Genomic DNA, 15,471 nt, shown 5'->3' on the forward strand with positions numbered 1-15,471 from the left:
AAGCTTAGGAAGAGTTTGCATGCCACAACTAAAGATCCTGTGTGTTGCAACTAAGACTTGACACAGCCAAATAAATAATTTTTTGTTTTTTAAGTGAAGCTAAGGGACTTCCTGGCAGGCCAGTGGTTAAGACATCATGCTTCCACTCACTGCAGGGGGTGCAGGTTTGATCCCTGGTTGGGGATGTTCTTCATGCCACACCATGCAGCCTGAAAGGAAAAACAAAAAGATTCATGATACAGTATTTAGGTTACAGTTCAGTTCAGTTCAGTTCACTCAGTCGTGTCTGACTCTTTGTAACTCCATTGACTGCATCATGCCAGGCTTCCCTGTCTATTGCCAACTCCCGGAGTTTGCTCAAACTCATGTTCATTGAGTCAGTGATGCCATCCAACCATCTCATTCTCTCTTGTCCTCTTTTCCTCCTGCCTTTAATCTTTCCCAGCATCAAGGTGTTTTCTAATGGGTCAGTTCTTTGCATCAGGTGGCCAGAGTATTGGAGTTTCAGCTTTAGCATCAGTCCTTCCAATGAATATTCAGAATTGATTGCCTTCAAGATTGACTGGTTTGATCTCCTTCCAGTCCAAGGGACTCTCAAGAAGTCTTCTCCAACACCACAGTTCAAAAACATCAGTTCTTCGGCGCTCAGCTTTCTTTATAGTCCAACTCTCACATCCATACATGGCTACTGAAAAAACCATAGCTTTGACTAGATGGACCTTTGTTGGCAAAGTAATGTCTCTGCTTTTTAATATGCTGTCTAGGTTTGTCATAGCTTTTCTTCCAAGGAGCAAGGATCTTTTAATTTCATGGCTGCAGTCACCATCTGCATTGACTTTGGAGCCAAGAAAATAAAATCTGTCACTGTTTCTGTTGTTTCCCCATGTATTTGCCATTTACTGATAGGACCACATGCCATGATCTTTGTTTTTTGAGTGTTGAGTTTTAAGCCAACTTTTTTACTCTCCTCTTTCACTTTCATCAAGAGGCTCTTCAGTTCTTCGCTTTCTGCCATAAGGGTGGTGTCATCTCCGTATCTGTTCAGTTCATTTGCTCAGTTGTGTCCGACTCTGCGACCCCATGAATCACAGCACTCCAGGCCTTCCTGTCCATCACCGACTCCCAGAGTTTACTCAAACTCATGTCCATCAAGTCGGTAATGCCATCCAGCCATCTCATCCTCTGTTGTCCCCTTCTCCTCCTGCCCCCAATCCCTCCCAGCATCAGGGTCTTTTCCAATGAGTCAGCTCTTTGCATGAGGTGGCCAAAGTATTGGAGTTTCAGCTTTAGCATCAGTCCTTCCAAAGAACACCCAGGACTGATCTCCTTTAGAATGGACTGGTTGGCTCTCCTTGCCGTCCAAGGGACTCTCAAGAGTCTTCTCCCACACCACAGTTCAAAAGCATCAGTTCTTCGGTGCTCAGCTTTCCTTATAGTCCAACTCTTACATCCATACATGACCACTGGAAAAACCATAGCCTTGACTAGATGGACCTTTGTTGGCAAAGTAATGTCTCTGCTTTTTAATATGCTGTCTAGGTTGGTCATAACTTTCCTTCCAAGGAGTAAGCGTCTTTTAATTTCATGGCTGCAATCACCATCTGCAGTGATTTTGGAGGCCCCCAAAATAAAGTCTGACACTGTTTCCACTGTTTCCCCATCTATTTGCCATGAAGTGATGGGACCAGATGCCATGATCTTCATTTTCTGAATGTTGAGCTTTAAGCCAACTTTTTCACTCTCCACTTTCACTTTCATCAAGAGGCTTTTTAGTTCCTCTTCACTTTCTGCTATAAGGGTGGTGTCATCTGTATATCTGAGGTTATTGCTGTTTCTCCCAGCAGTCTTGATTCCAGCTTGTGCTTCTTCCAGCCCAGCATTTCTCATGATGTACTCTGCATGTAAGTTAAATAAGCAGGGTGGCAATATACAGCCTTGATGTACTCCTTTCCTGATTTGGAACCAGTCCATTGTTCCATATCTAGTTCTAACTGTTGCTTCTTGACCTGCATATGGATTTCTCAGAGGCAGGTCAGGTGCTCTGGTATTCCCATCTCTTTCAGAATTTTCCATAGTTTGTTGTGATCCACACAGTCAAAAGCTTTGGTGTAGTCAATAAAGCAGAAGTAGGTTTTTTTTTCTGGAACTCTCTTGCTTTTTCTATGATTCAACGGATATTGGCAATTTGATCTCTGGTTCCTTTGCCTTTTCTAAATCCAGCTTGAACATCTGGAAATTCTCAGTTCACATTTTGTTGAAGCCTGGCTTGGAGAATTTTGAGCATTACTTTGGTAGTGCATAAGATGAGTACAGTTTTGCGGTAGTTTGAGCATTCTTTAGCATTGCCTTCCTTTGGGATTAGGATGAAAACTGACCTTTTCCAGTCCTGTGGCCACTGCTGAGTTTTCCAAATTTGTTGGCATATTGCGTGCAGCACTTTCACAGCATCATCTTTTAGGATTTGAAATAGCTCAACTGGAATTCCATCAGCTCCAGTAGCTTTGTTCGTAGTGATGCTCTCTAAGGCCCACTTGACTTCACATTCCAGGATGTCTGGTTCTAGGTGAGTGATCACACCATTGTGGTTACCTGGGTGGGTCATTATGATCTTTTTTGTATAGTTCTGTGTATTCTTGTATTCATAGTGTATTCATAGTAGAGAGTTCTGACAAAGCATGGTCCACTGGAGAAGGGAATGGCAAACCACTTCAGTATTCTTGCCTTGAGAACCCCATTTATGTTACAGTAAGGGTTAAAAGAAATATAAACTCTGCCAAGCCTATATTAAGTACCAATGACATATTACAAGCCTTTTCAAGTGTGTTAGTTGCTCAGCCATGTCTGACTCTTTGCGACCCCCAAGATTATAGCCTGCTGGGTTCCTCTGTCTATCGAATTCTCCAGGGAAGAATACTAGAATGGGTTCCCATTCCCTTCTCCAGGGATCTTCCCAACCCAGGGATCGAACCTGCATCTCCTATGTCTCCTGCATTGGCAGGCAGATTCTTTACCATCTTAGCCCCCAGGGAAGTTCTTTGAGCCTTAATTGTCTAAATATTTGCTTCCTTTCATCAGCTGAGGAGGTTTGTAACATCTTTCTTTTGTCTCTGTTGTTGAACTTTTCTTGGCTTCTGGTGATTCTCATCTCATGTCTCAAGGACATGGATGCAACTAGAGAGTACTTCAACTAAGTGAAGTAAGTCAGTCAGAAAAACAAATCCCGTATGCTGTCACTTGCATGTGAAATCTAAAATACGGCACAGGTGAGCGTGTTTACAAACAGAAACAGACGACAGACAGAGAACAGGATGGTGGTTGTCACGGGGGAGGCGGGTGGAGGAGGGATGGAGTCGGAGTTTCGGGATAGTAGATACCAACAGTTACAAAGCGGATAAATGACAAAATACCACTACATAGCACAGGAAACTATATTCAATATCCTGGGATAAACCACAATGAAAATGGTATAAAAAAGAATGTATATATGTATATAACTGAGTCACTTTGCTGTACAGCAGAAATTAAGACATTGTAAATCAACTATATTCAATGAAAAAAATTTTTTAATCTGTTCAGGAATGCTAATTTTAAAGGAAAGGTGTGAATCAACTGTTACTGTGTGAGCACGAATTGCTTTTAATTTCTCCATCTTACTCCTAACTTACCAAAGGCTTTTAATTCCTGCTTAATGATTTCTCCATTTATATACTGTCTTCTTAAAGGGACCATATTTTTTTTCTTCCAAACCTTGTAAAGCTGCCAAATGAAATAGATTAGGCTCTAAGTAAATTTACCCAGGTTTGTTTAAAGTAGTTTAGGTAGAACAACTATTTATTTGTGTTTTCAAATCTGGAAAAGGATTGATGATAAAAAAATAAGGATTGTTATCTGTTCTTGAACCCATAAACAATAAAAACAAATAAAGTACTGGTTAATGTATAAATGTATAATGTATAAATGTATAAAGCAGTATAATAGTATTTGTCATGCTTCTATAATTAAGATTTTCATTCATATTACTTAATGTAATGTGAACCATATGAAATTGCCAATCTTCAACCATTTTCAACTTATAAAAAAAAAAAAAGACAATTTATAGTTTTAACCTGGCATGTGATTTTAGAGGCTCTTAAATCCACTTGAGTTTTAGTGACTATAAAATTCACTTTCATAGTAGCTACTTTCAGAGAAGGCAGTGGCAACCCACTCCAGTACTCTTGCCTGGAAAATCCCATGGACAGAGGAGCCTGGTAGGCTGCAGTCCATGGGGTCGTGAAGAGTCGGACACGACTAAGCGACTTCACTTTCACTTCTCACTTTCATGTATTGGAGAAGGAAATGGCAACCCACTCCAGTGTTCTTGCCTGGAGAATCCCAGGGACGGGAGAGCCTGGTGGGCTGCTGTCTATGGGGTTGCACAGAGTCGGACACGACTGAAGCGACTTAGCAGCAGCAGTAGCTGCTTTGCATATAAACAAGTAAATGTTGAATGTGTATCCCCTTAGTCTGAAATTTCTCTAAAAATAATGTGCAGTTGGATGAACTTCAAATGACACAGGAGTAATTATGATGCTTGGTGAAAAAAGGAGGATACAGATTATGTATTGCTAGTGTAACTAATGGAGAAGCCAGTGGCACCCCACTCCAGTACTCTTGCCTGGAAAATCCCATGGACGGAGGAGCCTGGTGGGCTGCAGTCCATGGGGTCGCTGAGGGTCGGACACGACTGAGCGACTTCACTTTCACTTTTCACTTTCATGCATTGGAGAAGGAAATGGCAACCCACTCCGGTGTTCTTGCCTGGAGAATCCCAGGGACGGGGGAGCCTGGTGGGCTGCCGTCTGTGGGGTCGCACAGAGTCGGACACGACTGAAGCGACTTAGCAGCAGCAGCAATGTAACTAAGCTGTGTTATAAAGCAAGAAATATGCAGAGCATTACTGCATTGTTTACTAGTCTTAATGTCTAAAGATACAAGCTAGATCATATTTAAGTTTGTATATTTAAATAAGCTTTATTGAGGTATAACTTGCATATGGTTACTTTCTCCAATTCAAGTGTATGATTTGATGCATCTTGACAAATGTATATATCACCACCACCACAGTTAAGATATAAAACATTTCCATCACCATAAAAAAGTTCCCTAGTGGCCTTTGCAGTCTCTTCCTACCCTACCCAACCTCTAGTGATCATTGGTTTTTCTACCACAGTAGTTTTGCCTGTTCTAGACTTTTAAATAATTGGATTTTTGTGTCTTGCTTTGTATTGTAAATATTTAAAATTTTCTATGTATTATTAGGTTTTGACTGCCCTCGCTAGGGGAGATTGCCCCTCCCTGGGCTCACCAATTCTTAGATACAGAAAAGGACCCAGCCTGAGTGAGCCTTGGATCTGCAAGGCAGATAGATCCCTACTCTATCTGCCCCCTCAGCCCAGGAAGCCATCTTCCTTTGCCTGATCATCCCAGGGCCGGATGCTAGGTGCCTGGGGACCCCTTCACAGCCCAGAGCCCTTGGCGGTTATTCACACTAGTTGATCCTAAACTGTACCCCATGCCTTGCCTTGCCCGTCCTGAGGAAACCCCACTAGCGACCGTGGCGTAAGCACTCCCCTCACTCTGTCGTCTGCTTCCTGACCACCCTGGTGTCTTCCTCATGTGACCCTGCATGGCGATTTCTGCTTGTAGGATTTGTTAGTACAATAAACTGTTTTTCTGAGGCTGTTTCCTCATTACTGTAAATGACCCAATGCAAAACAGGCTTTCATGTAACATGTATTGTATCCGTAGTGTCTCCCTTTGTATTGCTTAGTATGCCATTGTGTGAATCTACCAGAATTGGTTAATCCACTCACCAATTGATGGACATTTGGACCCTTTTCAGGTTTTGGCTAGTATGGATAACACCACTATAAACATTTGCAAACAAGTCTGCATGGACTTAAGTTTTCCTCTATCTTGAGTAAATACCTGGGATTAGATTCCTGAGTCAGGTTGCCAGGCTGTTCTCAAGTGGCTGTGTTGTTTCCCATTCTCACCAGCCATGTATGAGAGTTCCAGCAGGACTCCGTTTGATGTTGCCATTTCTTTAAAATGTATGCATTCTATTGGTTTTATAGTGATACCTTGTTCTAGTTTTAAGTTGCATTTTCCTGATGACCAGTGATGCTAGGCATCTTTGCATGTGCTTGTTGGTCATTCCTGTCCCTCTCTTTTGTGTTAGACTTTATATATATATATATATATATATATATATATATTTTTTTTTTTTTATGGATTCAAGTTGATTTACAATGTGTTAATTTCGTGTGTACATAGATTATTTCTTAGAGTAGTTTAAGGAACAACAAAATTGAGGGGAAATTACAGAGAGTTCCCATATACCTCCCCCACAATCAGTATCCCTCACCAGAGTGGGACATTTGTTAAAATTGATGAGCCTACTCCGACACTTCGTTACCACCCAGAGTCCATTGTTTACATTCGGATTTATCCTGGGTGTTGTATATTCTGTGAGTTTGGACACATGTATATTCATCATTATAATATACATAATATTTCTACTGCCTTAAAAAATCCTCTGTGCTCTACCTGTTCACCCATCCTTCCCAACTACTGATCTTTTACCATCTCTATAGTTTTGCCTTTTCCAGAATGCCATATAGTTGGAATCGTACACTATGTAGCATTTTCTGGTTGTCTTCTTTAACTTCAGATCAGATCAGATCATTTGCTCAGTCGTGTCGGACTCTTTGCGACCCCATGAATCACAGCACGCCAGGCCTCCCTCTCCATCACCAACTCCTGGAGTTCTCTCAGACTCATGTCCATCGAGTCAGTGATGCCATCCAGCCATCTCATCTTCTGTCGTCCCCTTCTCCTCCTGCCCCCAATCCCTCCCAGCATCAGAGTCTTTTCCAATGAGTCAACTCTTTGCATGAGGTGGCCAAAGTACTGGAGTTTCAGCTTTAGCATCATTCCTTCCAAAGAAATCCCAGGGCTGATCTCCTTCAGAATGGACTGGTTGGATCTCCTTGTAGTCCAAGGGACTCTCAAGAGTCTTCTCCAACACCACAGGTCAAAAGCATCAATTCTTCGGCGCTCAGCCTTCTTCACAGTCCAACTCTCACATCCATACATGACCACAGGAAAAACCATAGCCTTGACTAGACGGACCTTTGTTGGCAAAGTAATGTCTCTGCTTTTGAATTCTCCATGTCTTTTCATGGCTTAACAGCTCATTTCTTTTTAGTGCTGAATAATATTACATTGTCTGAACATACCACAGTTTATTTATCCATTCACCTGCTGAAGGGCATCTTGATTGCTTCCAAGTTTTGACAGTTATGAACAAAGCTGCTATAGACATCAGTGTGCATATCTTTGTGTGGACATAAGTTTTCAGCTTCTTTGAATAAATGCCAAGGAGCACGATTGCTGGATCACATGGTAAGAGTATATTTGGAAGACTCCCAAAGTGGCTTGACCTTTTTTGTCTTTGAACTGACAGAATGAGAGTTTCTGTTGCCCTGCACACTCACCAGCATTTGGTGTTGTCCGTGTTCTGGATTTTTGCCATTCTGATAGGTGTGCAGGGGTATCTCATTAGTTTCTGCTTCCTTGATGACATATGATATGGAGCGTCTTTTCAAATGCCTGTTTATCATCTGTATTTCTTCTTTGATTGGTATCTTGTTAGGGTCTTTGGCTCATTTTAAAATCAGATTGGTTGTTTTCATATTGTTGATTTATAAGTGTTCTTTGTATATTTCAGATAACAGATAGGTGTTCTGTATTTTCTCCCAGTCTGTGACTTGTCTTTTCACACTCTTGACATATCTTTCACAAAGTTTAATGACATCCAGATTGTCAATTATTTCTTTCACGGATCCTCCCTTTGGTGTGGTATCTAAATCATTGTTACTGCCAAATCCAAGGTCATCTAGATTTTCTCTTATATTATCTTCTAGGTTTTATGTTTTACATTTAGGTCTGTGATCCATTTTGAGTTAATTTTTGTAAATGATACAAGGTTTGTGTATAGTTTTGGGTTTTGGGGGTTTTTTTGCATATGATGTCCAATTCCAGCACCACTTGTTGAAAAGATTATCTTTGCACCTTTTTATTTCTGATATTAGGAATCTGTGTCCTCTCTTTTTATTTTTTCCTTTCTCCTTAGCCTGGCTAGAGGCTTATTGAATTTATTGATCTTTTTAAAGGACCAACTTTTGACATAATTGATTTTTCTCTATCGATTTCCTGATTTCAATTTTTATTATTTCTTCTGTTTGCTTTAGATTTAATTTACTCTTTTAGCTTCCTGAGGTAGAAGCTTAGATGATTGATTTTAGATTTTTCTTTTCTAATGTATTCATTCAGTGCTATAAATTTCCCTGTAAGCACTGCTTTCACTACACAAACTTTAACAAATTGTATTTTTGTTTTCATTTAGTTCAAAATGCTGTTTAATTTCTCTTGAGATAGCTTCTTTGACCCATGTGTTATATATAAATGTATTATTTAATCTCCAAGTACTTGGGGATTTTCTAGCTCTCTTTCTGTTACTGAGTTCAAGTTTAATTCCCTTGTGGACTAAGAGCAGATGTTGTATGATTTTTATTCCTTTAAACTTTGTTAAAATGTATTTTATGGCTCAGAGCAGTCTATCTTGGTGAATATTCTGTGTGATCTTGAGAAGATGAATAGTTTATGTATGTCAGTTATATCCAATTGATTGATGGTGTTGTTGAGTTCAGCTATGTCTTGTCTTATTTTTGCCAGCCAGATCTGTGCGTTCTGATAGAGGGTTATTGAAATTTCCATCTCTAAAAGAAGGTTCATCTGTTTCTTCTTGCAGCTCTATCAGTTTTTGCCTCATGTAGCTTGATGCTCTGTTAAGTACAAACACATTAAGGATTGTTATGTCTTCTTGGAGAACTGTCCCCATTTTAGCTTAGAATAATGCCCCTCTTTATTCTTGATAACTTGTCTTGCTCTGAAGTCAGCTGTGTCTGAAACAAGTATTTCACTTCTCTCTCTTCTTGCTTGCATAGTTTCTTAACACAAGTTGGATGTAATTCTTATTTATAGGTAGGGTGTATCTTTTTCTGACTTCTTTGAGGATTTTTTTTAATCTTTGATTTTATTAAAAGTCATACACCTAGGTGCAGTTTCTGAATATTTTTTTCTGCTCAGTGTTCTGTTAGCTTTCTGGATCTGTGGTTCAGTATCTAACTGAATTAATTTGGGGAAATTCTCAGTCATTATTGTTTCAGATATTTCTTCTGTTCTTTTTTCTTTCTTTTCCTTCTAGATTTCCATTACACAGATTTTACATCTTTTGTAGTTGTCCCACAGTTCCTGAATATTATATTCTGGTGGTTGGTTTTTTTTCTCTCTCTGTTTTTCACTTTTGGCAGTTTCTATTGAGGTATCCCCAGACTAAAGTCTTTCCTCAGCTGTCTCTAATCTACTAATCAGCCCATCAAAGGCGTTGTTCCTTTCCATTATAGCGTTTTTGATCTTTTTCATTTTTCTTTGGTTCTTAGAATCTCCTTCTCTCTGCTTACATTACGCATCTGTTCTTGCATGCTGTCTACTTTAGCCATTAGGGCCCTTAGCATCTTAATCATTGTTATTATATTCCTAGTTTGATAACACCCAATATCCTTGTCATGTCTGGTTCTGATGGTTTCTCTGCCTGTCAGACTGTTGGGTTTTTTTTTTTCTTTTTGCCTTTTAGTGTGTCTTATAATTAAAATAGGAAGACATGATGTACTTGGTCAAAGGAACTGCTCTTACAGGTCTTTAGTAATGCCATGGTAAGGTGTGGAGGAGGGGAAGCATTCTATAGTCCCCTGAGTAGGTTTTAGCCCTTCAGTGATCCCATCCCTCTGGGTTGTGATCTACACACATGCTTCTCAGTTTTTTCCCCTGCTTTGGTGGGAAAGGATGCCTAGAGTATGCTGGAGTTGGATGATATCCCTCCTCTGGGTCAGTCAGGCTCTGATAAAACCCCAAGAGGTCAGGCTCTGGCTAATTGGTTTCTCCTGGGGGCAGACTTTTTTAAGAACAGGATGCCCTAGTCTAATTCAAAATGGTTCCTTTTCCTCTCCCCCAGCCAGAAGCGTAAGGGAATTTTTCCTTTTACTCACTGTAAGAACCTGATCAAGTTCCCAGATAATATATATAAAAGCATGGCGTCGCTGATGAGTGGGCACCCCTGGAGTTTTTATTTCTCAGACTCGTCAATGCTGAGTCTCTGGCAAGTTGTCAGTTTCAGTGCAGGTTTCTCTACCTCAGCACTGGTGGTTCCCGTGGAGATGTTTGCTGGTGGGTTTCTGCTTTAGTAAGTTGTTGCTTCTTTGTATTTGTCTGCCTGTCTCCAATTTTAGAGGCCCTATGAGTACTTCTGTTATGGATTTAAGAAGAGTTTGTTCAGCTCTTGTTTAGACAAAGTGGTGACTTACTGCTTCTTACATGGCTTATGGGATCTTAGTTCCCCAACCAAGGATTGAACCTTGGGCCCTTGGCAGTGAGAGCATGGAGTCCTAACCACTGGACCACCAGGGAGTTCTCCTTTCTGTCCTTTAAAGTTGTTGTTCTGTTGTCTTCTGGTTTGCATTATTTCTGATGAGAGGTTGATATTAAATGTTTATGTTTATCTTTCTTCTTTTGAACAAAAAGTCTCTACCCACCCCCTGATTTTAAGATTTCCTTTTTGTCTCTGATTTTTGGTACTTTGATTATGAAGTGCCTTAGTATGGTTTGGTTTGGTTTAATTTTTATTTTATATTTTATAGTTGATTAACAGTGTTGTGTTAGTTTCATGTGTGCAGCAAAGAGATTCCATTATAGATATCAATTCTTTTTAAATTCTTTTCCCATTTAGGTTGTTACAGAGTATTGAGCAAAGGTCTTTGTGCTATACGGTGGGTCCTTGTTGGTTATGTATTTTAAATATATAATATGGTTTTATTTTATGTTTCTAATGTGGGAAGTTCATTGAACTTATATATGTTTATAGTTTTTATCCGTTTGGGAAAAATTTTGATCTTTTTTTTCAAATACTTTTTGTCCCCCTTTTGTCTCTTTTCTGAAACTCAAATTATGTGTACAGTTTGATACTGTCCCATTGGTCACTGGTGCTGTGTTATTTTTTTCAACTTTTCTTTTTCTCCCTCTCTGTGTTTTATTTCAGATTTTTTTTTTTTTTTTTGTGTCTTCAGGTTCATACATCTTTTCTTTTGCAGAATCTAATATGCTGTTAATCCAATCCAGTGAATTTTTTATTTGAGATATTGTAATTTTCATGTCTTATAGTTCCATTTGGTTAGTTTTTATACCTTCCCTCTTTGCCTCATCATGTCTATGTTTTGTTATGGGACATATTTCTAAATAGCTGTTTTGATGTCCTCATCTACTAATTCCATCATCATCTTATTTCTTCGTCTGTTTCTAATGATTGATTTTTAAATCCTGATTATGAGTCATTTTCCTGCTTCTTTAATATCTGGTAGTTTTTGACTAAATGCTGGACATTGTGTATCTGATGTGTGGGGGTGCTCTGTTTCTTTGTAGTCCTTTAATGAGTTTTGGACTTTGTTTTATTGCTTACTTAGATTACTTGTGACCAGTTGGGTCCTTTTTCAGGTCTTGTTTTTGTAAGCTTTATTAGTGCAGATACAGAACAGCCTCTCGCCCCCTTAAAAGCAGCATCCTTTTCAGGATTCTGCTACTTGCCGCTTTTTTTAACAAGGGCTTTCTGCTGTAGATAGTAGAACCACAAACTAGCTGTCTAACCACAAAACTGAAGTCCTCGCTGTCTGGAATCCAGTTGTTGCAGCTTACTGTTTTCTGAGAATTCTTTCCCCAGCCTCCACTCCCACACACAGATCGTTATTCTGCAAAATATTCCAGGGAACTCCTCTGCAGACGTCCAGAATTCTCTCCCTGTGCAGCTCCTTCTTCTCTTCTTTTTTGCTCTTCAAATTCTTACTGCCTCAGCCTCTCTGAGCTCCAGTCTGCCTCAACAATTCAGCAGGATTTTGGGGTTCTATTTTAGTTTCCTTTCCCTGCATTGCAGCTTGGAACTTCCCTCCAGGCAGTAAGCTCTGGCAGTTGTGGGGCTCACCTTGTTTTTCTCTCTGAGATGATAGGTCTTCACTGCAGTTGTCCAGTTTTGAAAAATTGTTTCATATATTTTGTCCAGTTTCCTTTTGGCAATTTTCTTACTAATTAATCTGTCATAGCCTGAAGCAGAAATTCCGTATAAATTTTATACTTTGCAAACTTTTTAGAATAATCAGAAGAGATAAAATCTGTCCTTTTATGTTTAACCAGTTCGCTTCATCTTCATACTCCCTCTCTTGGGTTTGTATTTGCTATAGAGAAAACTGATTTCATGTTCTGTTGAAACTTTAGTGCAGTATGTATTCTTAAGTTATTTGCAGGTGAGTGCATATCTCAAAGTACAGGTCATGCTAGATTTTACAGTTTGTCTTAATATGTTGTAAGGGGGTGTGTATCCTTGTTTTTGTTATTTATTAACTAATTTCTGTCCCAGAGCTGAATGGCCTTCATTCTGGGCATTATAAGTGATACCCCTCTCTCCTTCTACATACATAAAGCACTGAAATAATTGGAGAAACTAAGTGACTTTTGTTTAAGTTGCTATGGGCATGTTTTCCTTCTCTAGATTTATTCTCCGTCTAAATACATTATATCAGATCAGATCAGTCGCTCAGTCGTGTCCAACTCTTTGCGACCCCATGAATCACAGCACGCCAGGCCTCCCTGTCCATCACCAACTCCCGGAGTTCACTCAGACTCACGTCCATCGAGTCAGTGATGCCATCCAGCCATCTCATCCTCTGTCATCCCCTTCTCTTGCCCCCAATCCCTCCCAGCATCAGTCTTTTCCAATGAGTCAACTCTTTGCATGAGGTGGCCAAAGTATATACAATTCTTGTTTTTGTCACTTGTAACTTGACTCAGTATTTGTTTGCTATTCTTCTCATCTTGTTGGCTTGAATAATGCTTGGTTTAAAAATGTAACCACATAAACAGTGTTTGACTTGGCTGCTTTTTTTTTTCCCCCCAGATGGTATAGCTGTATGCTGGGAAAGAAATGCAGCCTGGCTCCTCTGAAGGAAGAACTTCGCATACAAGGGGTAAGGCTTTGTCATTACTATTCCAGTGTGACCACTTTTGATGGTACTTGAAGTATAGAATTTTCGTGTATACCAAAAAACCCTGAATGTGTTTTTTGTTTATTTTTGCTTGCCCATTGCTTGTTTAGTTTTTTTAATGATGTAATTTTGGGGCTAATAGGGGCTTTTTGCAAATCATTAAAATAAGGCCTTTTTTTTTTTTTTTTTTTTAAGGCCTAAAATGGAGACTACATAGCTATGTCTAGCCAGGCTTTGCAGGCTCTCTTTCCTAAAAAAAGAAAACAAAAGAACGTTTGAATCGTTTTACCAGTAGTTCTCTGAAGGGCTGCGTTTTGAGTGTTTCATATATCTAACCTCGAAGCTGGAACTATAAATCGTCTCTCATGTTTCATGGGAGGAAGAAAGCCTACAACTTTGTTGAGATGGCTGGACGGCATCACTGATGCAGTGAACATGAACTTGGGCAAACTCCAGGAGATGGTGAGGGACAGAGGGGCCTGGTGTGCTGCAGTCCATGGGGTCGCAAAGAGTCGGACGCGACTGGGCGACTGAACAACAACGATTGAGTCACTGGTTATTAGGCAGCTGGGCATAGCTGTTTTTGGATGGTAGTGTTTGTTAACTGATAAAAAGAAAGACCAACCTATAATTTAAAATGAGGCAGCAGCCAGAAACATATTAGTAGAACTAACAGAATGATTCGATGCTGTTTTTTGGTTTCAGGTTCCTAAAGTCACCTATACTGAGTTCTGCCAGGGTCGGACAATGAGATGGGCTTTGGCTTGGAGTTTTTATGATGACGTAACAGTACCAGTAAGTTGAGACCTTCCTTTAGCTTTGCTGAAACCCAGTACATGGTGGGTTTTACTAGGTCACAAATCAACTAAATCTGTACTGTCTTGTTTCCCTGAAGTTTGCCCCAAATGCTTACATCACAATGGAGAGGTTGTGAACCAGGCACAGTCCTGGAAGGCTGTCTGTGGTGACCATAAAACCTTTCTCTCTGAATCTGTGCAACTCAGTGATTCTGAATCAGCAAATGTAAATGAGTTGGAAATGCATCTTTTAGCAATTAAAAAATTCAAATACAAACACCTTGTGGGTATGATTTTTCTGTTGGACATTCCTGAAGAATTGAAATTGAAGTCTGTTTTCTTTTATCACTGCTGTTTTCCTAGAGTAGCTGTCTCCTAGGGTTCCTGTGGATGTAGAAATTGCCATTTGGGATTGCGGGCTTTTGATGTGTAAAACTCAAGAGATCATTCGAGTAAAGGGTCCTGTCTTGACTTTCAGATGAGCACTGGAATATTGATGAGTTTTGAAGCTGGGTGATATAGTTCATTATCCTATTTTGTCTCCTTTGCATGTGCTTGACCGTGAACATTCTTCTGTAATTTTATGATCCACAAAATTCTCATTGTCCTCTGTGGTTGCTGCTATATGCAAAAGAAAAATGTTTTTGAACTGGTTAGCCGGAATAATTTTTCTAGGCTACGTAAGAGGTGGTAACAGAATAGCGTCTGTTTGTTCTCACTTTTCCCCTGCAAGAAGGATTGACTTCTGGTTGCCTGGAGCGGTCTGCCTTACCGTTCATGCACTCGTTGCTCAGCTTGAGCTGCCCCTGCCCACAGTATTTATGGAGGCCTCATACCTGGGCTTGTTCACCGTCTCCAGTCCCCTGTCTACACCATAGGCTTGTCCTGGGTGCTCCTCTCCCAAGGTCTTGGCCACGCTTTGTCTCCAGAGTCTCTCTTAAGTGTTGCTGTAACTGTGAGCCTCTTTCCTTCTCCTGTAGGGCAGAGGAGTAGAGATGTGCGGAAGTATGAGGGGACCGTTTGCAGGTGTTTCTGAATACATGAGCTCAGATTTGAAACTGAGCCTTCCTTTCCTGTACTCTGCAGCTAGGTGTGCTGCTGGATTGAAATAAGTTGTCCCATTCAAGTCTGAATGGCCTGTGTGATGGAAGCCCAGACTTGCCTCTGTGCCATGCAGTAGGGTGTCCAGAGGTTAGTGTTTGAAATACTCACTGATTACCAAAGATGGTTGTGCTTTTTTTGACCTCCCTGAGGGATTATCCTTTCTGTCATCCTCTAAATAAGAATACCAGGGTTTTCCCAACAAATGGTTAAAATTGTTAGTAATGCCTCAGCTTATCCCTATGCAGACGCTAACAGCTGCAGGAAAATGGAGCTGCACCTGTTTCCGAGTGCTTTCTGTTGAACCTGCTTTCCGCACTTGTTGGCACCACAGGCAGAAGAGCTGATAATGAGCTCTGGCACCCTCCAGGCCATCTCAGGGA

At 40.3% G+C, this 15,471-nt stretch overlaps 1 protein-coding gene across 3 annotated transcripts in view; it reads left to right on the plus strand.

Moving 5' to 3' along the window:
• Nucleotides 1-15,471, plus strand: part of METTL16 (methyltransferase 16, RNA N6-adenosine) — a 74,440-nt gene that overhangs the window by 38,433 nt on the left and 20,536 nt on the right. For all 3 annotated transcript variants that reach the window (XR_011468025.1, XR_011468026.1, XM_005891189.3), the window contains exons 7-8: nt 13,103-13,172; nt 13,896-13,985. Coding sequence is in view for 1 of the 3 variants with exons in the window: in XM_005891189.3 (XP_005891251.2) it covers nt 13,103-13,172; nt 13,896-13,985 (160 nt within the window). In the remaining 2 variants the exon portion in view is untranslated. The remainder of the gene's footprint in view (nt 1-13,102; nt 13,173-13,895; nt 13,986-15,471) is intronic.

The sequence above is a fragment of the Bos mutus genome, chromosome 19 (assembly GCF_027580195.1).
Source record: "Bos mutus isolate GX-2022 chromosome 19, NWIPB_WYAK_1.1, whole genome shotgun sequence".
Lineage (NCBI taxonomy): Eukaryota > Metazoa > Chordata > Mammalia > Artiodactyla > Bovidae > Bos > Bos mutus.